General features: G+C 43.8%; 2 protein-coding genes across 4 annotated transcripts; one reads left to right on the plus strand and one right to left on the minus strand.

Moving 5' to 3' along the window:
- Positions 1–387: 387 nt before the first annotated feature.
- Positions 388–4,331, plus strand: TRAPPC14 (trafficking protein particle complex 14). Of its 2 annotated transcripts, XM_036767074.1 has the most exons (11): positions 388–1,018; positions 1,198–1,293; positions 1,376–1,505; positions 1,713–1,799; positions 1,965–2,085; positions 2,182–2,329; positions 2,437–2,519; positions 2,619–2,782; positions 2,922–3,076; positions 3,296–3,489; positions 3,601–4,331. In XM_036767074.1, the coding sequence occupies exons 1-11, from the start codon at positions 632–634 to the stop codon at positions 3,752–3,754; spliced, it is 1,719 nt and encodes a 572-aa protein (XP_036622969.1). In that variant the 5' UTR covers positions 388–631; the 3' UTR covers positions 3,755–4,331. The 2 variants fall into 2 exon arrangements, with proteins under 2 accessions (XP_036622969.1, XP_036622970.1); XM_036767075.1 differs by lacking the exon at positions 3,601–4,331 and having other exon boundaries at positions 577–1,018; positions 2,922–3,020; positions 3,296–3,454.
- A 211-nt stretch (positions 4,332–4,542) lies between these two features.
- Positions 4,543–17,096, minus strand: LAMTOR4 (late endosomal/lysosomal adaptor, MAPK and MTOR activator 4). 2 transcript variants are annotated; one of them, XM_036767077.1, is made up of 4 exons: positions 17,022–17,096; positions 14,973–15,053; positions 5,081–5,198; positions 4,543–4,856 (listed from the first exon to the last, which is right to left on the minus strand). In XM_036767077.1, the coding sequence occupies exons 1-4, from the start codon at positions 17,022–17,024 to the stop codon at positions 4,759–4,761; spliced, it is 300 nt and encodes a 99-aa protein (XP_036622972.1). In that variant the 5' UTR covers positions 17,025–17,096; the 3' UTR covers positions 4,543–4,758. The 2 variants fall into 2 exon arrangements, with proteins under 2 accessions (XP_036622972.1, XP_036622971.1); XM_036767076.1 differs by lacking the exon at positions 17,022–17,096 and adding an exon at positions 16,903–16,932.
- Between the last annotated feature and the right edge of the window lie 8,088 nt (positions 17,097–25,184).

Raw genomic sequence — 25,184 nt, forward strand, 5'->3', positions numbered from 1 at the left:
CTAGCTGTGTGACCACGGACAAGTCACTAAACTACTCAGGAGACTGGGACTATACATCCCAGATCTGCACCGCAGGAGCGAGTTAACCACACAGGGAGTTACACAAACTGGGAAAACCTTAAGTCCAGTGCCTGCCCCCACCCCCCAAAAGAAAATATGAGTTGAGTGAAGCTCAGGTTTTGAAGTCTCAAATCCAGCATTCCTAGGCTAGCCTTCCAAGTCCCCAGAGTACGGGGGCGGGCGCGGAGGGAGAACTAACCGGACCCACAAGAAGTTAACCTCGGATCTCACCGAGGTCTTGCCAGACAAATTCGGGAGAACCCCGGAAGCCCCGCCCCCTCCATCATTTCCGGTTTCTTCCTCTACTCCCTTCGGTCCCCCCCCCCCCCGCCGGGTTCCGGCCCCGCCCCTTCTTGGTTCCGGATTTACTCCCGGGCGGGACCCTCGCCTTGAACCGGCTCCCGGGGCCGCCGCCCCCGCCCCTCAGCCTGCAGCCTCCTCCCGCTCCGTCCGGCCTCCGCCCCGCCCCCTCGGCCCCGGCTCTGGATCTTTCCCCCCGCAGCACTGCGGTCTCGGGTCCCGGGGCGCCCTCCCCCCCGCCCCGGCCCCAGGCTGGGCCCGGCCGCAGCCCATGGAGTCCCAGTGCGACTACTCGATGTACTTCCCCGCGGTGCCGCTGCCCCCCCGGGCGGAGCTGGCCGGGGATCCCGGGCGCTACCGGGCGCTGCCGCGGAGGAACCACCTTTACCTGGGGGAGACCGTGCGCTTCCTGCTGGTGCTGCGCTGCCGAGGGAACGCCGAGGCGGGCGCCGGGGGCGGGCCCGGGGCAGTCCCCGGAGGTACCTGGGCCGAACTAGCCGCGGCCCTGGCGGCCCTGGCCTCGGTCAGCGCCGGAAGTGGGGCACCGGGCTGCGGAGACCTGGACGGGCAATCCCCCGGGGCTGCGGGGCTCTTCTCCGACTGCAGCCCCCTTCTCACCCATGGCCCGGGCCCTGCCACAGGCGGGGGAACAACCATGGTGAGGAGCCAGGGGTGCGGGTGCCCACGAGGTAAATGTTCGGGGCGGCGGGGGGAGGCTGGATGTGGTGGGAAAGGTCTGGGCGTGGGCGCTGCACACCAGGAAGGGGGTGGGACTGAAGGCTCCAGACCGACAGCTCCGTAACGCCTTGCTGACCTCTGTGAACTCGCCCCCCTCAGCTGCCTGTGGAAGAACCAATTGTGTCCACAGATGAAGTCATCTTTCCACTAACCATTTCACTGGACAAACTACCCCCAGGAACACTTAAGGCCAAGGTGAGACGGGGAGGGTGCTATTGCCCACCAGAAAAACTCTCCCCTCCCCAGGAATCCATCTGTCTGTCTCTCCCTCATCCAGATTGTAGTTACTGTGTGGAAAAGGGAGGTTGAGACAGCAGAGGTCAGAGATCATGGCTACCTGAGATTGCTGCAGACCCGGGCCCCCGGGGAGACATTCCGAGGGGAGCAAAATGCATTCAAGGCCCAAGGTGTGGAATTCAGAGCCAAGCTAGGGAGAAGGGGCACACGTGTTTCAATGGCTAGAGGGTTTGGGATGCATGCGATATATTTTTAAGTGCCAGGTTGGGGGAAAAACAATTAACTTTTGGGGTGGGACTGGGTGATGGGGAAGAGGTGAAGCAGCTTGGATTAACAGCTACTAGACTAATCCATCCGTCCTTACTTTCACTTTACAGTGAGTACCCTGCTGACCCTACTGCCCCCTCCTGTTCTGAAATGTCGACAAATCACTGTGGCTGGAAAACACCTGACAGTGCTCAAGGGTGAGCAGGCTGGCTGCCTGTGTTCTGTGGGGAGGGATGCTTGGGGGCCTGAATGACTGGACCTAAGATAGATGCTTTGGGGAGGGGGGGTTAGGGTGGAGTCCTTGGGGTATAAGGTTGGGATCCAGGTGCCCTGAACCTCAGCAATCCAGTTAACTCTTACAGTGCTGAATAGTTCCTCACAAGAGGAAATTTCTATCTGGGACATCCGCATCCTCCCAAACTTCAATGCCAGTTATCTGCCTGTCATGCCTGATGGTTCTGTGCTGCTGGTGGACAACGTCTGGTGAGGCTGAGAGGAAGGGAACAAGTGGGAGGAACAGGGTAGGGATTTGGAAGGGTCTGTTATATCATGTCCTATCCCTTTTTCCTCTTGAATTAGTCACCAGTCTGGGGAGGTCTCCATGGGCTCCTTCTGTCGTCTCCCTGGTTCCTCTGGCTGTTTCCCATGCCCCCTTAGTGCTCTGGAGGAACATAACTTCCTGTTCCAACTGAGGGCAGGTGAACAACCCCCTCCAAAAGGCCAGGAGGTAAGCATAGGGGGTGGGGTGTAAAGGAGGATGGAATTAGGTATTCTGTAGAATGAATGATGAAAGGAAGGTTCTCTAAAGAACACTTGTTCCTTCTATTTCTTCAGGGCCTAGAGGTGTCTCTGGTTGCTATAGTACAGTGGTCTACGCCTAAGTTACCATTTACCCAGAGCATCTATACCCACTATCGGTGAGTATCCCCCACTTCTCAGATCCCCCATGGGTAGTAGGCTCCATCTTTTTCCTCTGCAGACCTCACTTTCTGCTCTTCCTGCTTTCTCTACCTCAGGCTGCCTAGCATCCGTTTGGACCGTCCATGTTTTGTAATGACTGCCTCATGTAAATCCCCCGTGCGAGTACACGAGCGTTTTACTGTTACCTATACACTGCTCAACAATTTACAGGACTTCCTTGCTGTTAGGCTTGTCTGGACCCCAGAGAATGCACAAACTGGTAGGTATTCATGCCAGTGTCCAAGCAACTGGAGTCTTTAAGAGAGGAAGACAGCTTAGGTCCTGGGGGCCCACAAACCAAAGATAAGAATGAAAGGTCTTAGAAATTCTACTGACCTATTTTTTACCCCTCTTGTCAGGAAAGCAGCTATGTGAAGAAGAACGCCGGGCTATGCAGGCTGCCTTGGATTCTATTGTTTGTCACACACCTCTCAACAATCTCGGCTTCTCCAGAAAGGGTACTGCGCTTACTTTCAGTGTGGCCTTCCAAGCCCTAAGGGCTGGACTCTTTGAGGTAACTAGGGGTAATGGAGGTGGGGGGAGAAGTAGGACACCTTGAAGACTGGTGTAGAGGGGATTTCAGAGTGGATGGAAAACTGAAAGCTGCAGCATGGTAGAGGTAGAAACTAGAACTTAAGAAAGACTTTCCAGTAGAAAGGAAGATCAAGGCTTCTCCAGCACTGCAAGGGTGCTGGAGTACAGATGCTTAACCCTTCTGGTCTCCTTACTGTAGTTGAGCCAGCACATGAAGCTGAAGTTGCAGTTTACTGCCAGTGTATCCCACCCCCCACCTGAGGCCCGGCCTTTGTCACGAAAGAGCAGTCCTAGCAGCCCTGCTGTTCGAGACTTCATGGAGAGACATCAGGGTAGCCTGGGCCGGTCCCAGTCCTTCTCCCACCAGCAGCCCTCCCGAAGCCACCTCATGAGGTATGAAGCCAGGAAAAGGAACTCTTAGTAGTGTTCTGGGTATCTGGGGACCTGGGAAGGTTCCAGAAGCAAGGCTGCGTTCATCCACTAACCACTTGCTGTATACCCTAGGTCAGGCAGTGTGATGGAACGCCGTGCCATCACACCCCCTGTGGCCTCCCCTGTAGGCCGTCCCCTCTACCTGCCTCCGGATAAGGCCATGCTCTCTCTGGACAAGATTGCCAAGCGTGAGTGCAAGGTCCTGGTGGTTGAACCTGTCAAGTAGGGAGAGCTGGATCCCTATTCCCTATTCAGACACTCCTAGAAATTGGAAACCCCCTGGAAGGGGTCCTCATTTTGTGGCTGCTGTCTCTCCTGGGATGCTCCCTATGGAACATGTGGGAGATAATGTAGCTGTCTGTCTGTGTCTGCTGTTTAAAGGAAAGGGTTGAAGTTGAATTGGGAACTAGAGCTGGGGGATAAAAAGCCAACAGTATTTCCTCATGTTCCTGTCTGGGAGGGCTGGTCCCATCCCCAGTTCTGTTCCCCACTCTCCCTCACCCCCCTTTCTGGTTCTAAGTTTACAAAATATTTTTCTTATGCCTATGACATTCCCCTCCCCCAACCAGCAGGGGCTGAATTTGGGAGGTGGTAATGATTCAGTGGATCTCAATGGTTGCCCCCCAGACTCAGGTGGAGGGGGGGGGGCAGCGATGTTCATGTTTCCCTCCGCTCCCCCAATTCATGTTTATATCCTCAAGCACTTTAATTTAAAGGTTTTTGTCTGTCCATGTGGTTTCTTCATGTCTCCTCCTACTGCTTCCAACTAAATTTGAGACCATTAAATGTCTGCCCAGGAGGAAGGAGAAATTAATTGCTGTCTGTCTATTAAAGGAGTGGGCAGAAGTGTCAGGGCTGGGGTGATCGTGAGCCAGTCACTTAACTCCCTGGGCCTGTTTCCTCATCTGTGAGGGGTCAGACTAAATGGTCTCTAAGATCCCTTCCATCTGTAAACCTAAGATAATATTATTCTTAAGAAAGGGAAGAAAGAAATAGGACATATCCACACACACCCCAAGGGTACTAGTGTCAGACACCATGTTTATTAGAAAGAAGGGAGATCGTCCCTGCTGCCCTGATCCCCTCTGCCTCACTGAGCAGGGATGGGGGAGAAGAGATGAAGACGAAGTAGAATGCCTAGATTCTATTAGGGGAAGTGGTCAGATTGGGTATGTGGAAAAGCAGGAAGCTTACAGAGATCTCAACCTTCCCCTCCAATCCCCTGTAGTCTCAGACATTGATGGGTTCACGGCTGTGATTCTGTCTTTTCACCACAAACACCTTCTGTCCAGACACAGTCACCAACAACGTGTGTTCCCCGAAGACCACTAGGAACAAAGGCCCCCCCCAAGACAAAAAGTTGGCTAGAATCAAAAGCCAGAGGACCCCACCCTGAGGGTTGGAGACTTGAGTGTGAATGGTTCTAATTAGGTAAAAAGGCAGAATAAGAATGGCCAGGAACTTGGGGAAGAGGCAATGAGGGGATTTATATTTTCTTGAGGAAAGAAGATTTGTGAGAGCTTCTTTCCTGTTCCAGGGGTCAGGGGCTTACCAGACAGGCGCTTGAAGGGCATGTCAAGGCCACGGTACAACCGGAAACCACAGGCTGTGCTCACTAGCTCAGAGATTGCACCAGCTGCTTGTTCATCATTCTCCAAATCACCAGATGACTAGATGATAAAAGAGTTGAGACCAAAAATTAAGGATCACACGAACAAAACAGTATTTTTAATCAGTGACCCCCACCACACACACACACACCCCTCCCCCCCCTCCCCCTTTTGGCCAGCTTAGGGGAAGGGGGGTGGGGGAGGACACCAAAAAAAAAATCTTTGTTTGCACCCGCTACTTATTCTGGTGACCAACCACATAACTTTCTTTTGTCATCACTTGGATGGACTAGTGGTTTACCTTTGCCCTCTCTCATTCCCAACACCCCTTGCAATTTGGCTTCTATAGCCTTCAGTCTACTGAAACTATATGCAAAGGTTATCGATCCTGTCCAACCCAACAGACTTCTCATTTCCCCCATTTCTGTGGTTCCCTGCCCCCCCCCTCCAGTAGATGATAAAGACCTGTTTTTTTGTTTATATTTCTAACTCACAGAAGGTATTTCATGAATATTTGTTGACTAACTGTAACATCCAACACCTTGAGTACCTTGTCCTCTCTCACTTTGGGTGATGCTGTACAGACCTAGTTTAGCACTTAGCTCACTGTTTTGTAGCCTTCATTTCTTCTCTTAACTCCCTGTATGATTCAAAGGATCGCACTACTAGAAAGCCCAACTCTTTTAAAAAAAAAAAAAGCAAAAAAAAATTAATGCAACTTACAGAACCATCTCTTATAAGAGGAAAAAAATTTTCTGAAAAATTCATCAAAGCTCACAATACATGCCAGGTTCTACATCCACAGACCCCCATATCCAAAAATGGTTAAAGATGCATTCTCACATCTCTTCATCAAGGCCAAGTTTAACCACTCCATTTATACAACTCTCAGCTTTTATTGTTTTGGTTGTTCTCTGGACGTCCATTGCAGTTGTCACTGTGGATGTCATTTTCCTGGTTCTACCTACTTCATTTTGCATCAGCTTAATAAGTCTTCCCATGCTGCCTTCCCCCTCCTTATTCTTCATATACTTTGTTTCTTATGACACAAAGAGTATTACCCTGTGTTCATGTACCACAATTTATTTGGCCATTTCCCCAATAAAGGGGTATTCACTTTAGTTCTAGTTTTTTGCTTCTACACAGAGTTCTATAAATAGCATATGTTGAATCCTTCGCTTGTAAGGCTTTAACAAACACTACATAGAAGATTCTTAATCTATCATCTCCAGCCTTGCTTAATCTCCCAAATTCTAGACTCACCTCCCATTGCCTACTGGACATTTTTATTTGAATATTCCACAGTCACTTCAAACTTCAAGTCTAAAATAATATTGCCTTATATTTACATTAAATTTTAGCCTAACGATATAGTTGTTGGATGTCTTGCAATGTAAATCTAAAGGGCATTAAAGAAAAAGGATGAAGGGAGAAAACTGCCAAAGTATATCAACAAAGCTAAATACTATAAATTGATAGCTTCAAACATCTATACGCAAATGCCCAAGTTTACACAAGAAGCGAAAAGGAACACAAGGAGGCCAGCTGATACCCATACGTGGAATATGGCTCTGGATAGTTATGCCTTATTATTAGGAAATGGCCAGTCTTTTCAGTCTTGTCCAGCTCTTTGTGATCCCGTTTGGGGTTTTCTTGATAATGATACTGGGGTAATTTGCAATTTCCTTGTCCAGCTCATTTTACAGATGAGGAAACTGAGGCAAACAGGGCTTAAGTGACTTTCCCAGGGTCACACAGCTAGTGTCTGAGGCTGGATTTGAACTCAGATCTTCCTGATTCTATTCACTGTGCCATTATTGGGAAATAGGCTTAAGTTAATAATTTTCTTTGTTACTCTGGGCCCTAGAGACTAGGCAGTCTTTAGTCTAAATTCTGATTTTGAGTAGATCTATCCTTTTACCAAGGGTGTGAAGGAGAATGTGGAATTCTAATTCTTCACGATAGTTTTAACATCAACTTTCTTTCATCAGGAGCAATATACCATAAGCTCCATGGAGGCAGGACCACGTTTCATATTTAATCTTTGTTTCTCCCTACATACTTAACACAATGTTTTGCCTCATAAATGTGTATTGGGTTTTTTTTTGTTAAATACCAAAAAACCTTATTAAGGACAGATAAAAAGAGGTAGGTACTCTATTAAGATGTTATTCTCGTGAGAAATAGTCAAGGAGACAACAAAGAAACCATTTGGGTAACAACCACATGAGGAAGAAGCCAATGACTCTGTCATCAAGGTGCACTAGAGAAGGACTAGATGGAAAAAGTAAGTAGATGAGTTCAGGCACGATTACCAGCTGTCTATTGGAAATCTTTCTTCTCTGCCAAAAGCAGAGCAGCTAATAACCTTGATTTGCCTTAATTTCATCCTTCAAAAGGTTAAAAAACCCAAAACAACAAACTCTACATGGAATGTGATTCTCACTGAGGGAGGAACTGGTGCCCCAGGAGTGGAAATGCTAAGAATTTGGCTTGGGGGTGGGGGGGGACTTAACACTTCCTTTTAGAGTTTGTGATAAAAAAAGTTAAGAAACTGGCCATAATAGTTCCAGTTTCAAATCTTGTGGAGATAGAAGAAATGCCATCTCTCGGATAGATGCTCTTCTTTCCACTCAGTCACCACCTCAGGCAACTCATCATCTGTACTACTGCAGTAGCCTTTTAATTGCTCCCACTGCCTCAAATCTGTCCACTGCAATCCATCCTTCACACAAAGTGAGTACCGTAAAAAGCACAGCTCTAACCAACCTTGCTACACCCCCACTCAATCAACTTAAGTGTCTCCCAAACTCCTTTGTTTGGCATTTAAGATCTGTATGACATAGCCTCTTCTGTCTTTACAATCTTCTTCCAATATTACTCCCAATCTCGTACTCTGCTCCAACCCAACTGGCCTCCTTGCTATTTCTCACATGTAACACACCCAATGCCACGCTTTGCACTGGCTCTCATGCTTGAAATACTCTCCCCTTTCTCACCTCCACATTTGAGAATCCCTGGCTTCCTTGAGATTCAGCTTGAGCACTTTTTTCAGCAGGAGGCTTGGAAAACCAAGACTCTCATGGCTAGTGCCTTCCCAAGTTATCTTGTATCCGCCTGTTTATGTATGTACATGTTGTGCCCCCTAGGCATGCAGGAGAATATGAGTTCCTTGACAGCAGGGATTGTATTTGTTTTTTGTATATCCAAATGAATACTGGCTGAGTGAGATAGAACAGATTCCCACTAATTGGAGAATGACTAAACAAAGTGTGGTACATTTAGTAATGGAATAAAATGATGAATATAAAGAATTGTTGGACGCAACGGAAAACTTAATACGAACTGGCACAGAATGAAGTAAGCAGAACCAGGAAAATAATATACACAATGACAGCACCACAAAGGGAACAAAACTCAATGGCCAAGCTTGGTCCACAGGAAGAAAATCCACCTCCCTTCCCTCTTTGCAGAAGTATGGGGAAATAGGGGTGTGGAACATCATATGTACCCTCAAACTCAGTTAATACCGTTTGGTTTTACTGGGCTTCCTCCCAGCCCCTCCCCCACCCCATGCCCTTTAAAAAATCTGTAACAAGACTGAGAAGAGAGGCATTTAAATAAGAAAAAGAAAAAAAGACACTGCTTCCAATAACCAGACAATAGTCCCTCTGTATTTTACCCTAGTCGTATTTGGAGTACTCTTTTAGGTTCAGGACACCAAGCCAAAGACAATGACAACCAGGAAGTGTCCAGAGGACAAGTAGGATGTATGGTATATGAGCATTGACTGAAGGCATGTTTAGCCTGGAGTACAGATGACTCAGGGGAGACATGATGTTTGTATTCAAATATTGACGGACTGTCATGTTTAAGAGAGAGAGTGTTCTGTTTAGTTCTAGAGGTAACAAAGAGTGAAAGCTGCAAAGAAGCAAATTTAGCCATGATGTTAGGAAAAATAAACAATCCATGCTGTTCAAAAAGTGGAACTGGGCTGCCCTAGGAGTTGTTGAGCTTCCCCTTACTGGAAGTCTTACAGTTGAAGATGACCACCTGCCATTTATGTTCTAAATGGAGATATACTTTTAGCCATAAGTTAAACTAGATGGCAGCTGAAGTATCCTTCCAATTCTTTATTCTGTGGTTCAGTTTATAAGTTTTACATGTAAAACTTACACCGATATGATGCCCTGAGATTTACCAAAAAGCTTTCCTCACAACCACCCTACGAAGTACAGAGGACAAATAACCTCATTTTACAGGTAACAAGTTCAGAAAGTGACGTCCAGTTACAAAGCTACTAAATCTCGTACTCAGGCTTCAAACCATGTTCCCGACTGCTCTTGCTAAGCTGGAATGATGGGAATCTGAATTTACTACTTTATCTTAAAATTTATGATACAGAAGATGAAAGCTGGGCATATTCTGACAATTCCCCCTTTAATTTGAGGAGACCCAGAGAAAGAATTGGGAGAGATCGTATGAACCGAATTCTACAAGGAACGTGAGTCCAGAAGGATGGGAAATTTTCAAATGAAATTCTGAAGATCCAATGAGAAGGAAAAGTGGGAGTTGTCTAAAGAGACTAATTATGGGCACAGGGAAGTGAAAAGCCAAGTTAGGTTTTTTTAAATATACAGACAGAAGACAGAAAGCAGGTAACAGGAGGAATATGAGTACATGGCATGGTCCGTCCAGGAGGTGCTGAAACTGGTGAAGGAATATAAACCTCAAAGGCTGTTTTCAGTCTAAGTTATGTTGGAGAAGGGGGGACGAAGAGAGCTGGTATTTATGGAGCACTCTTTTGCAAACCACTTTATATTCTCTCGTTCGACCTTCATATTGACTCTCCAAAGCTTGTAATACAAGGATTATTCTTCCCGTTTTATAGATGAGGAAACTGAGATTCATCAAATACACATATGTGACTAGCTCTTGATCGCAGTTCCTAAGTATCCGGGGCAGGAGAGGGGAGGACAACCTTACTCCAACCCTGAGCTCTTTCCCTAAGGATCAAAGAGATAATCTACTGCTCCGAGGAGAGGGGGCAACAATAACAGATGGCACGGATGGTCATCTCTGTCTTGTTAGAATGTAAATTCCTCTCGAGTAGGGGCTTTAAGTTCACTCTGTTTGTATCCTTGGCCTGAATGGGCATGTGCTTAATAAATACGGACCATTTCTGTTTTCTCTAACAAGGGGCATGGTCTTTTAACTGGAAAGGAAACCACAGTGATGACTACTAGAGGTGAAACCCTTAATGAGTCCAGGTCACCTGGATAACACTTCAGGGTACTGAAAGAACTGAAAGGCATAACTGATAAGCTACTGTCAGTGATCACTAGGCAACTAGTGAGTTTGACTTTGACTCTGTTCTCATTACTGATGTAGTTAGTAAATATCTACACAAGAAAGCACGGTGGTGCACACCTATAATCCTTGTTACTGGGGAGGCAGAAGAGCCCTGGAGTTTTGAGCAGCAGTGGAGTTAAAGCTGCTTGAGTACCTGCAACAAGTCTGGCAACAATATGGTTGAGTCCTTGGGAGGAGTCGGTTGCCACCAGGCTGCTTAAGGAGCGGCAAACTGACCCAGTTTGGAAATGGAAGAGGTCAAAGTTTCTGTCAGTCAGCAGAGGGGTTATGCTCATTGGTGGTCACTGCACTTCCACCTTGGGCAAGTTGAGGAGATGAAATCTCAAAAAGAAAGCAACCGTATTTCCTGATTTTGGACAGGATTACTAGGCTCCTGATCTAATGATCAAAGAAACATCGTAGATACAGCTGACCTTGATTTTATTTTTGTTCTACATACCAAGGCAGTTTTTATTAAACATGAACAAATAGTCTACAAATCAAAATTTTAACATTTCCATGTAAACATTTCAACAAATAACAGGCTTCTCGAAGACACCCAGTGCACAGGAAAGAAACAGGAAGTGGGAATCTCAGGGCCTGACCCTTGTCCTTTTAATGAAAGGATATTTCCTTCACACAAATGAAGTCAGATCTAAATAAATGGAAAAACCTCAGTTGCTTGTGGTTAGGCCAAGCTAATATAATAAAAATGACAATTTTACCAAAGTTAATTTGCTTATTTAGTGCTATACCAATCAAACTACCAAAAAATTATTTTACAGAGCTGGATAAAGTAATAACAAAATTCATCTGGAAGAACAAGAGGTCTAGAATATCTAGGGTATTAATGAAAAGAAATGCTAGGGAAGGTGGCCTAGCCATACCAGGTATTAAACTGTATTATAAAGCAGCAGTCATCAAAGCTACTTGGTACTGGCTAAGAAACACAGTGGTGGATCAGTGGAATAGGTTAGGTACACAAGATGCAGGAGTCAACGACTATATTAATCTACTTTTTGATAAACCCAAAGAATCCAGCTTCTGGGTTAAGAATTCACTATTTCACAAAAACTGCTGGGAAAACTGGAAAACAGTATGGTAGAAACTGGGCATAGACCAATATCTTACACTGTATACCAAAATAAAGTCAAAATGGGTTCTTGACTTAGGAATAAAGGCTGATACTATAAGCAGTTTGGGAGAACAAGGAATAATTTACCTGTCAGATTTATGGGAAAGGGAAGAATTCATGACCCAACAAAAGATAGTATTACAAAATGCAAAATGGATAATTACTATTATGTTAAATTGAAAAGTTTTTGTACAAAGTCAATGCAACAAAGATTAGGAAGGAAGCAGAAAACTGGGAAAGAATCTTTACAACTAGTATCTCTGATAAAGGTCTCATATCTAAAATATACAGGGAACTGAGCCAAATTTATAGGAATACAAGTCATTCCCCAATTGAGAAATGGTCAAAGGTTATGAACAGGCAGTTTTCAGAGGAAGAAATTAAAGATATCTATAGGCATGGGAAAAAATGCTCTATATCACTATTGATTAGAGAAATGCAAATCAAAACAACTCTTAGGTATCACATCTCTCCTTGTCAGATTGGCTAACATGACAAAAGAGGAAAATGATAAATGCTTGAGAGAAAATTGGAACATTGTTACATTGTTGGTGGAGTTGTAAATGGATCCAGCCATTCTGGAGAGCAATTTGGAACTATGCCCAGAGGGCTATAAAAATATGCATACCCTTTGACCCAGCAATACTACTTCTAGGGCTGTATCCCAGAGAGATCACACAAGTGGGAAACGGACCACTATGTACAAAAATATAGCAGCTCTTTTTGTGGTGGCAAAGAATTGGAAAACAAGAGGATGCCCATCAATTGAGGAATGGCCAAACAAATTGTGGGATATGAATGTAATGGAATACTATTGTGCTATAAGAAATGAGGAGCAGATGAACTTCATTATAACCTGGAAAGACTTATATGAACTGATGCTGAGTGAGAGGAGCAGAACCAGGAGATCATTACACATGATTACAGATACATGGTATCTGTAAGACTAACTTTGATAGACTTGGCTCCTCTCATCAAGGTTCAAAGGCACCTCCAAAAGACTCATGATGGAAAAAGCTATGCACATCCAGAGAAAGAATTATGGAATCTGAATGATGCAGATTGAGGCAAACTTTTTGCTTTTTTCCCTTCTTTTTTGGTTTCATTTCCTCTTTCTCATGATTCATTCCATTGGTCATAATTCTTCTTTACAACTGGACTATTACGTAAATAAGTTCAACATGAAGGTATATGTAGAACCAACACTGGATTACATACCATCTTGGGGAGGAAGAGGAAGGGGGAGGAGAGAGAGAGAAAATTTGGAACCCAAAAACTTGTGGAACTGAGTGTTGTAAACTAAAAATAAAAAATAAATTTGTAACTAAAAAAAAAGAGGACATTTCTTCATCCCCAGTCTCCTCAGAGTCATTGTTTTCTTTCCACTTCTCTCCCACCTCTTCAACCCTGTGGGCCTCAGTTAAGGTACCTAACTAGTAGTAGAGATGCCTGGGTTGCTTTCCCTGTCCCATTTCTAAAAAGTACATGCACAGGAGCAGCATAGAAAAAATGTCTAGGCCTTGGAATCTGTTCCCAAGGTTCTCTGCATTGACTACAGTGGTCAGGAACTCAATGTTTAAGTAAGTTCTTTCAGGTCCTAAAAGAGCTGGTCCTAGGTGTAATTAGAGATTGCTACCCATCCTTCCCCCAGAGAAGCAGAAGCTATGAGGGCCTGAACTGGGCTGCTAGCTGCCTAGTGAACAGAAGGGAATGGATACGAAATGTTGTACAGGTATAACCGACAGGACTTGGCAAATGACTGGAATTGTGGATTTGAGGAGGCAGGGAATGAATGAGGCAAGATTTGAATTTAGGTGACTGGCAGGATAATAACATACCAAAAAGAAACAGAAGAGGATTGGTTTTAGGCAGAGGGAAAGGTAAAGAAAATGAGTTTCATTTTAGATGTGCAGTGTGAGGTACCTATGAGTCATTCGGGTAGCTAGCTGTATCTAGCAGGCAGTTGGTAATTCAGGACTGAAGCTTGAGAGGGATTTGGACGACCACACACACACTCTCTTGGGATAAATTTGGGAGATATCTGTACGTGGAAACTGAAAATGTAGAACTAGGCAAGGGGATATAAGGAAAAGCGCCCAGCACATAGCGTTGGGGGACAGCCAGAATTTGGGGGCAAGATATGGATATAATCCAGCAAAGGATTCTGAGGAGCTAAACATCTAGGAGAAGAATCAGGAGAACTGCGACACAACTATGAAAGCTAGAATTAACCTATCAATGAGCATTTATTAAGGACCTACTATGTGCCAGGCACTGCAATTGAGATACAAAAACAAAAGAGGCAGCCTATTCCCTCAAGGTCTTCACAGTTTACTAGACAGTCCTATGTTCACTGATAAAGTACATTCAGGAGAGATCCAAAATAAATACAAATTGATGAGAGGGGCACTAACAAGCAGAGGAATCAGAAAAGGCCTTTTGAAGGAGGTAATACTTGAGCTGAGCCTTAAACAGGTAGAGTTTCCAAGGAGGGGGAAAATTCTAAGGATAGAGTTCAGCCTGGTAAAGTAAGCCTGCAAAGGTTAAGAAGGCAAAAAATGGAATTTTGTGTACTGGGAACACTAAGTAGGCCAGTTTGGCTGGAATGTGGTATGTGAGGGAGAATAACTTCAGACTGAAGTCAAAACTTTAAATATAAAACAGTATTGAAGCTTCTTGAGCAGGGTAACGACATAGATCTGCATTTGAGAAATATCAATTTGATGGAGGGGAAGGACTAGAGAAGGGAGAGACTTGATTCAGGGATACACACTGAAAGGCTATTGCAAGAGCCTAGGAGAGAGGTGATATAAACTGGGCTACAGGGATTGTGGAGTGAGCAGAGATTGGGATAGACATTTAGGACAAAGAATTGACAAGACTTGGCAACTGATTGGACATGGTGGGTGAGAGTGAGTAAAGATCCACTGATGTCTCCTGGGACTGAACCTGGGATAAATGAAAAGATAATAGTGCCCTTGGCAGAAACAGGTAAGTTAGGAAGAAGTGTGGGTTTTATGGGAAAAGATAATGAGTTTTGTTTTGGACTTACTGAGTTTGAGATTCCCATAGAATATGCAGGTGGGGATTTCTAGCAGGAAGTTAGTGATGGGAGACTGGAATACAAGGCAGAGATGCATAGATTTGGGAGTCATCTGCACAGAGATAATAGTTAAATTCATGGGAACTTAAAGATAAGGATTATGCATACTTTATGGATCAAACTATAGCACATAGTTCAAATTAGGAGAAGCTATAGGAAGGAAGAGATAAATGGAAAGGTTGTAAAATCATGAAGGAGCTATCAAGAGTCAGGTCGTCTTTCTACTTTTCTCCCTAAGACTTACCGCCAGCACGGCTCCTTCACTCAGTACCAAGTAGCCCAGCTGGTCAGGGATACGCTCCAGCCCCTGGGTCAATGCAGATGTCTAGAAATAAATTATGAGAAGGGAAAAATCAGACTTAAGAGAGCTAAACTGAGATCTTTCCAACTTACTTGCAAACTATATTCCTCCTGCTGCTGGTGCTACATCTCCCCTGTTTCCCTATTTTCCTTACACATCTCCCCACCTTGCCAAGACTTTAGACTAGGATAAACAATAATTGCTGACATTTATATAGGGTTTTGCAAGCACCTCTGATCCTTACAACAACCCTGTAGGGAGTAATTACTACAGGTTAATTATTGTGTCCATTTTAAACATAAGAAAACAGAATCAAGAGAAGTTAAGGGACTAGCTCACAGTCACACAGTGTCTTAGGTGGAATTTGAAGTCTCTCCTGATTTTCAGTCCAGCTGTCTTTTCGCCATGCTGTGATGCCCAATACACTATTTCTACTCAGTGCCCAAGTGCCTGATTTCCCTCCCTCATGCTCGGATTTGTTTCCTTCCCTTCCACTCACAAACCTAAATCTTCCCCTGTCCTCGATGTGCTAATTCAATCACAACAAAAGTTGATCATTCACTTATGTGAGTTCCGTTTTCTAATCTCCTTGTCTCAAGGCTCTCCTCTCCAATGTATCTTCCATAAAGTTGCCAAATCGATGGTCCTATGGCACAGGTCTGACCTTATCCCTCTCCTGCTCAGAAGCTCCAACAGCTTCCTTTTGCCTCTAAAATAAAATGCAAACTCCTCCCTTAGCTCTCTAAAGCTCTACAATCTGGCTCCAGCCTACCTCTTTGTAGGCTTACTGCACATTACTCTTTTCAACCAAGCTGGCCAGCGCTCTTTCTCCTGTCTTACAATCTGGACAGTCTGAGGGCTTTTGCTTAGAACGTACTCAGGGGATCATAGAGTCATCTATTTAGAGCTGGAAACCTTAGAGGTTATCTAGTCCAACCCCCTCATTTTACCAATGATGAAAATGAAGCCCAGAAAGTTTAAGCCAAGGTTTCACAGGTAACCGGGAAGGTGGGTGATTGAACCGAGGTCTTGACTCCAAGTCATTCGTGACACCGCACCACACTGCCTTCCCAGACAACAATCTCGTCCTAACAGAACGCCAGCTTTGTTCAAAACTCGATTCCAGGGCTACGTCCTACAGGACGTAGTTTGCCCCAGTTTGCCCCAGTTGCTAGGGCCTTCCCTTTTAGAAATTACAATTTGCATTTAATTTGCTCTGCCCGTGTCCCTCTGTCCTCCCCAAAACAAAGTCATTCCCTTGAGCGCAGGGCCAGCTTCCCTTTTTCTATCCCCAGCAGTCGGAGAAAAGCAAGCCCTCGAATGCTTAATCCTAGTTAATAAATCGATTGTTAGGCACGTTACTACTAGGAAAGACAAAACTGAAACAGATTCCGTCCTCTCGAAGCTTTCTGGAGGGGCCGGGCAGTCAGGAGAGGGTGCGAAGGAGGAGGGGCAGGAGCTATCCGGGTGAAAAATGAAGGGATTTCTTTCTCCCACCCCCTCCCCTCCGTCTCCAAATCAACGAGCATTTATTTATTAGGCGGTGATTACGTGCCAAGCACTGAGGGTACAAAAATGGCTTAAGCCCTGTCCTCAAAGAGCTTCTGTTCTCCCGAGAAGAAACCCTATACAGCCCGCAACCCTTACGGGCCATTTCCCGCCTCGGCCTCCTCCCTTTAAAATCATAGCCCACATCCCATCGCTCCCAGAAAAAACACCACCTCCCCACGCCGCCCACCCCCCTGGCAGGAGACCCCTCTCCGGCCCCTTTTCTTCCCTCCGAGACTCCACCAGACCCGACCACCCCCCCACTCCCAGGCCCTTGCATCCTCTGCCACCTCCATTTCCCCCAGGCCCGCCACCCCGGGGCCACCTCTTTGAAGGGCGGTTGGGGGGGCATGGGGCGCTGCGCTGGGGGGGAGGGGGAGAAGGGGAGAAGGAGAGAAGAAAGGGAAGGGAAAGACCAATGCGCATGCGCCATCGCTTTCTCACCATCTCAAGCCCTAGGTGCGGAGAAAGCTGGCAAAAAGTGAGGTCGCTTCCGGGTTGTCACCTATATCACGTGCCGGGACGTGGCCTCCTTACTCCCCACCATTCCTTTCTGTAGGGACTTGGGCACCATGCTCACACCACTCATTGATTGGGCGATCGAGACGCCACTCAAAATTCAGCCTATCCGCGTTGCTTCCACGCCTCCTCTCCCCAGGCTGGCTATTGGTCGCGCACGCTCGTTCCTTTCGTTTCTCCCTTTCCCCCGCCACCCCTAACTATGGGAATGATTGGCTGGGCTTGGGGAATGGGGAGGAAAGTGGGGCGGGGTTATTAAAGGAGCCGGAGATCGAGATTGGGGGTTGCTTATGGTTGGTAGCGCTTACTATTTTCTATAGAAAAACATAGTGCCCTCAGAGGAACTGATTAAGGCTTGCGAAAGACTTTTATATATTAACTTAACTGGGAAGTAGGTGGTTTTATCCCCATTTCACATATGAAAAAATTGAGGCAGACAGAGGTTAAGTGACCTTTCCAGGGTTAATTTAAACTAATGTCTTCCAGACGCTGTCCACGGCGCCACCTAGCCATCCCTATGTCCATAGACAGCCTGCAGTTACTGAGTGTACGTGTCCCTCAAAACTCTTATTAATAAATCTGCGATTTCTTTGGTCTAGGGAATTCTCTGCACAGAGAAAGGCCACAATCTCTCTTATCTGATACTTAGTTGCCAGAGGAAAAACCCAAGAGGCTCAAGAAGCAGTCATTTTGGGGCCACTAGTCACAATCTTTATATTCTACATTCCTTAAGTCAAAGACTCGGGATTTAAGTGCGTCTGCTGAAATCATTAGTGACAATTCTGTACGAAAGCCGATGCTTCTAAGAAGAGACCTGGAGAGGCTGGGAGGTGGAGTGTCACCATGCAAAATTCAGCACAAGACGGGAGAGTATAGAAAGAAAGTGGGGGAAAAAAGTAAGCTTCAGTAAATGAGAGGAAATACAAAACGAAGGGGCAATCAGAGAAGACGAACACAGGGCAGGCCCTTGGGTCCTGGATGGAGTTAAGTGGCAAGTACAGGTGAAGCCCGTTAGTTTTTTATAGGGTTCTCATCGCTGTCAAATAGGAACAGGCATTGGGGACAAGAAGCACAGAGCTTGTGGAATACTATTGTGCTGTAAGAAATGATGAGCTGGTTCATTTTAGAAAAACATAAGAGAGATTTGCATGAAATAATGAAGAGTGAAATGAGCAGAAGAAAGAGAATGTGGTATACAATAACAGAATATTGTTTTTAAAATATCTGTAAATAACTAAGCCATTCAGAGTATTATATTCAAATCAACCACAAAGGACCCATGAAGGAAGATGCTATCCACCTCCGTAGAAAGAATCGATAAATAGAAGTTTAGGTAGTATAGTTTTACATATGTGTGTGTGTATAAAGATAGATAGATAATAGATTTTTTCTTTTTCAAATGGTGGCTTTCTAGTGCAAGGTGGAGAGGGCGGGAGACAATTTGAAACTTAAAATGTAATAAGAAAAATAAATTTAAAAAATAAAATTTTTTACAACCTGTGTGAGAAATAAAAAGGAAGCAGGGAGCTCAGACCTGGGGTGTAAGTACTGACACTGCTGGGGAAGGGAGGGGGAATGCCTAGGAAACTGGTATCTAATTGATATTCACACTCCTACCAGTAGCAAAAGGGAGGTTTACTCAGAGTTGTAGGTCTTGTGACATGGGTTTTTGAGCTTCCCCGGAGCTTCTTCATTTAGCAGGTTGGGGAAGCTACTATACCTCTATAAGACCTGCACAGTCCATATAACTCACAGTACCAGTGAGGAAGGTGATTTAGGTTTGCTCTTTCACTGTGTCTCTGTCCCTTGCTGATTCTTGGATGAAGTTTCTGCTTGTTCAAAAAGCTTCTGTCTTTTTGGTCCTGGAATTCTGCTTGATCCAGAAAATTGGCATGGTCCAGGAATTCCCCTACTCAGAAATGCCTCTGCTTGGTCTCGACCAGCAATTCTTAACCTTTTTTGCATAGGTTTTTTGTGTCTTTTTGTGTCTGACAATCTGGTGAAGGCTGTGGACTCTTCAGAATAATGTTTTTAAATGCACAAAATGAAATACATAGGATTACAAAGAAAACATTATATGGAAATATAGTTACCAAAAAAATTTTTAAAACAAGTTTGTAGATCCCAAATTAAGAATCCCTGGTCTAGATATTAGGTGTGATCCAAGAATTCTGCTGCTTTGTCCTCTTTATTAGGCAATGGATATAATGCTTCCTGGAGGGCTCACATGGTTCCTTAGAGAGGCTACATGGATTTTGCAGATCTTCCTCCCAGGAAATGAATCTGTATACCTCCTTGCCTCACTGGCCTGTGTGACCTCAGTTTTCTAGTCTCTGGAGTCTTTGTGCAGCATCCTTTTATTATTTTTTAAAGGGGGAGTTATTCTTTTTTTTTAAGTTTCACGGATACCTTTTATTTTTATATCAAAGTCATTGCTGGATATACATCCCCCAACCTAGAATTGAACAGTTAAGCAAAAACATCTCAACACAGTAAAATGAATGCTGCACTCTGCCATAGTTATCCCCATCTTTTCCAAGTGTCTTTTAAAGGACAAACCCAAGGGGTATCTTTGGCATTAAAAAACTAGCTGTGAATCATCAACCAGTAATCATCTACATAATGAAAATAGGGACGACAAGGACAAAAAGAGTTCATACCTTGTCAAAGATACAGCATCAGTGCCAGAGCATTGGAGCCCTGGAGAAGAGAATGGCTAGTTTATTTGTTTGTTTGTTACAACGCTTGTGGTCTTTATTTACAACTTTGTCGCCAAAAAAAAGGTAGAGGGAAAATGTTAAATGGCTTAAAGAAGGCATTCCAGATGATGCTGTTAGTTTAAAGAACCTGCATCTTTAATGTCCATCTGATCAAGTGTTCAAAGAAACACAACACTGAATCTGCATAAGTAGTGTATTTCTGAAGGAACAGTGCTCTTATTTTAAGATGTCGTTTTAAAAAAAATAAATACAAAGTAAATCAAATCACTCATTAAAAGATACAGCTTAAATGAGTGATATTTTCAATGTTTGTTGTGCTGGGTAATAACACGTGTCCAATGAAACTCACAAATTGGGAAAAAGTGGTTATGCTTGCTATTTCAATTGTTTACAAAATCTTTTCTGTAATGACCATTATGTTTCAGATTACTTATGACCCTATGTGGTGTAGTCAAGGTCGGAATAGAGGTGATAGAAGTGAATATTTCTTTTTTTTTTCACCTTCCCCAAATCAGTGTGAGAAACCATAAACGTCCTGTTTAAGAGTTCTGGAAAGGAGGGGAAGAAATCGATGTGGTCAATTTCAGTTTATGTTGAGCTGACAGTTTTTTTTATCTGATTTGCTTGTTGTCATTCCTTTAAATCAAGTGTGTTTAATTATTCTAGTTCATCTAAATCTTCTCCATTAAAAAAGTTTTCATCAACAGAAACAGCACCAATAACTCCGTTTTCCTGTTGTTTTTCATCATTTTCTTCCAAATCACTTTGTTCCCCATTTTCTGCCCCATCTCCTAAAGCTTCACTCAATTTATTATCATCCTTCTCCACCAATGTATATGTACTGAAAGACTGGCCACAGAAACGCCAGTCTCATCCATATCCTTTGGGATATACTGGCTCAAACCTCTATCATTTACTCTTCTTACATCTTCAAACTCGTCACCATCTGTTGCTTGAGTGTACCAAGAATCATCTGCTTCTCAGATAATACCTCATCGATAAGGAGCTCAGGACAAAGGAACTTGGATGAAAGGAATTTGTATTCTCTGAGGAATTGACTTTCAGGGAACTTTATACCTTATTCTAGAGATCCTCCTAATGAGACATACCTGAGCACTATGTTGAAAGCAATAAAATTGAATGAGAAATCAATGTAACATGGACACAAGCATTTGCTCTTGCAGTAAAATTGTCAGCAGTGGCTGACAGGTCTACCTCTCCCTGTCTAGCATTTCTAGTGCTATCTATCCCTTGGTTTCTCTGAGGCTCAGGTATTAATCACTGTGGGGAGATGAGGAGAGTTTGGAAGGCAAGTGGAAAGAGACACTAGTGTTTTCCCTAGCCTCAAGGACTCTGCCAGAGGGGCTTATGATGGATAAGGGACACACTTTTCATACTGAGAAAGGGAAGGTCTGAATGCAATTCGGGGCCCCTAACTTGGCTAGAAATTAATACTAAGGACCTTTGTCTGAAAAGGGTGAGCATAATCTGGCAGAAAGAGCCTTGGGTCCAGATCCAGAGGATCTGAATTCAAAGCCTACTTCTGATGCTTATGGCCAATGTAACTTTGGGCATCTCACTTACATTCCCTGGGCTTCCATTTTCTTATCAGTCAAATGAATGGTATAGACTAAATGGCCTACCTTCTAGCTTCAAATCTACGATCCTATGATGCTAATAACCATTTGTTACTATTAAGTGCCTACTCTACTCACGACACCAAAAAAGTGTGGTATAAAAATTGTGAAGGAAGAGAGCTTTAACAATTTGGGGGAGCAAAAAAGTCTTTACAGAATAGAAAGAACCTGAGCTGAGACTCAGAGGAAGACAAAGATTCTAAGAGGCTGAGGGGAGGGCAAATTTATGAAGACAGGAGGTGGAGAAACATCTAAAACTCCAGTTTGACTAGCATGTAAAGAGTGTGAGGGGAGTAGTATGAAATAAGGAGTACTGGTTTATAAATAAGGAGACAAGTCTGACATAAAAGTCTATGCAAAGAAGGTTAAGAATCCCTGGACTAAACTAAGCAGAGGGGTTCTAAACTAATGAGTTCCTAGACCATGGGAGACATTATGGAAGACTTTTAAATCTCTGGCTAAAGAACTTTTCTTTTACCCTATGCCTAGAGCTCAGAGATGTATCTATAGGTTTGGGTGGCATTTGTGTAGAGGTCATACTTGAACCTATGGGAACAGATTAGGTCACCAAGGAAGAGAGTGTATTGAGAGAAGAGGACTCAGGATAGAGTCCTGAGAACTACTCATCCTAAGGGGGCAAGAAATGGATGATGATCCAGTAAAGGAGGCTGAGAACAAATAGATAGGTAACAGGAGAACCAGGAAGGAGTAGAGTCACAGAATTCAAGAGAGAATGGAATGACCAGGAGCTGGGGGTTTGTCAGTATAAATAAAATGTATAAAGGTCAAGGAGGTTGAAGGTGGAGATTTTTCAATTAAGAAATGAGTGGTAGCCTTGGAGAGAGAAGTTTCAATTGAGCAAAAGGATCAGAAATCAGATTACTAGAGGTTGAGAAGTGAGTGCCTTCTAAGAGTTTGACAGTAAAATAGAAGAAAGGTATATGAAACTATCTTGAAAGAATGACAAAGTCAAGTGAAAGATGTTTTTTAAAAGTGTAAGGTACTTCTCATTTGATATGTGAACAGCTTGGTTGCTGAAAGAGGCAGAAAAAGTATATTTCTGGGCAGCTAGGTGGCACAGTGAGTAGAGCACTGGCCCTGAAGTCAGGAGGACCTGAGTTCAAGGGCAGCCTCAGACACTTGACACACTTACTAGCTGTGTGACCTTGGGCAAGTCACTTAACCCCAAGTGCCCTGCCCTCCCCCCTCCAAAAACAAAAAAAGAAAAAAAAGGAAAAGTATATTTCTACATGGAAAAATGATGCAATCAACTTCTAAAAAAACATAGTCTCACATAAAACACTGAAGAGAGACAGAGTGGTTGAACAATCAAATAAAGACATGCCCTCAGATGAATGTGCAGAGAGGATATGTTTGAAGATAGATCAATTACTAATATAATAATGTAAGAAATAAGTGCATCTTGCCAAGAACTCTGCGACCTTGCTTGTGAAGCCAGGAAATGACTTTATTTACAGTCTTGCAAGAATGGGTGTCCAATAAGTAGGCACACCCTTGCAGTGCAAAATCAATCTTTTCTTTTCCTGTCCCAAACCAGATCCCTCCCTTGGTTTCCCATTGGTTGGGTACTGCAGGGTTTACAGTCCATCTGGAACACCTAACCCCATCTCCCCTTCCCCATGTGAGTCTCTACTCCTGTTTACATTTCCTATTCCCCACATTTCAGCAGCCCCTCATCTTTATTTTTCTTTATACTTTATTTGGTAAAAGAATGACAAGCCCCAAATACATTTTAGAACAATCCCAACTCAGGATGTCTACATCGTTCAGATTTATGATCTCCATATGTGTTTAACTATAGCTTGAGAAAGGAATTTTCTCAATTGATAGAAGAGTTGACAAAGTGTCCATTGAAAATACAACCCAGGATATCTTTGTTTCCTTTACCATTAACATAAGAAAAGTCCCGTTATTCAAGATAGTGTCTTGGGTTAAGGCACCTCATCCTTAATGGAGCTTCACCAGGCTTTGTAATTGTTGACACAGGAAAAGGCATTTTCTGGGTTTACTCAGAGAACAAAGAAGTGAATGTCTGCTCTCAAGTGTGCTGATAAGTAGGTGTCAACAACCTGATGAGTGATATGCAGAAGCAACATCCCCAATTACATTTTCTACAACCAGTTTATTTCCTGCACTAACCATAAGTAACCAATAAGTGAGAGATTTTCTGACACGTATGACTCCTTAGGTTTGCAAATCATGTATTACATGATTTCTATGGAAACAAAAGTTTAATCATTCTTTACAATAACAGCTACATTGTGGTCTATAAACTCATTTGCATATGACTATTTTTAGAGTTTATAACTGGGAAACTGTAAATAAAATAACTGGGAATAATGAGAATTATATAAGGATTTAGGAGTTCATGCTTAGTAAAAAGATGGATTTCTTGAATTTCACCTCATAAGATAAAAATGAATCATTGTCTACCAGGAGCTATAGAAGAAATTGGCAGAAGAAATTTGCGACCATTAAGAAAGTTTGAGAAACATAATTTCTGGGTAATTTAATTATTTTATTAATAAGGCCAGCACACTATTAATAAAAGGATAATCATTTGGCCATCTTTCTTAGACCAAAGACAATCATGGCAGTGGCCTCACAGTTTATACCCCCTTGGAAGAGCTGAGAGTGACATCCTCGCTCATAGAGAAACCATATCTACACTCAGACCATTCCCAGCCTTGGGCTATCTGGACAAAAAGGATCTGCCTCCACCCAAGCTTGAGTAGAAGATTAAATTCCTTGTAAGATTGGGTGGGGTCTGACCAAGATGAGAAGAGTTAATTCAGTCTTGATGGGGTGCTGGAGTGTTTGTGCTTCGACCCTAATTCTAACATCACATTTCTCCTTAGTCTCTGCTTGAGTGCCTGTGCCTGGACTCCAATTCCAAAATCACATCTCTCCCTAGCTTCAAAGCATTGGCCCTAGCAGTCCCTCTCCAGTTCAAGGGCAGCATGCCTTAGCCAAACACTTATCTCTCCTCCTGATACTGGGGCCAGCTGCACATACAGAATTTATTGGTCCAACTCCCTATGTACTGCTAATTGGCTGTGCATCGGGACATAACAATATTTACTACTTACTGACCTTCCTGATATGTATCCTAGACACAGTCAAATATATACTCCCTTATGTTCATCTTGTCTAACAAGACATTTGATGGAAGTCACTTGGATCTTCCCAGTCATCCATGACCTTTTTGTTGACTTGGTGACATTTCACAGTCAAAACCACACCCCCAAGTAGCCCCCCCTTGGGCTATTTCCCAGTGAACTCTGGGTAAGGTACCTGCACAGTAGATACAAAAAGTGCATGTTCCTTTAAGAACTGACCACCCCTTAACTACTCCTTAATCCCACCCCAAAACACCTAATTGACAGGTTTCACCACCAAATCTCGTACTTAAACTTTCCTTGTAGCCCTGTAAGGTTGCAGGTTCCCTAAGAACTCTTGCCCACTGTGAAGCATAATAAATCTTTGCCACCTTGATGAAGAATGTTTGAGATCATGAATTCATTCCAGACACCCCCGACCCTCTTAAGTACTTGAGTCTTTGAGGGGCACTCCCTCTCAATGACCCCTTTCTGGGAACTCCGGTCTTGTGGTTCCTGGACCTGAGCTCCCTCAACCCTCAACAATCTGGTTATCAATAATGTCCTTCAAGCAACTGAGCTTAAAATCAGGACTTTGGAAGAATGGGAGAA

The sequence above is a fragment of the Trichosurus vulpecula genome, chromosome 7 (genome assembly GCF_011100635.1).
Source record: "Trichosurus vulpecula isolate mTriVul1 chromosome 7, mTriVul1.pri, whole genome shotgun sequence".
NCBI lineage: Eukaryota > Metazoa > Chordata > Mammalia > Diprotodontia > Phalangeridae > Trichosurus > Trichosurus vulpecula.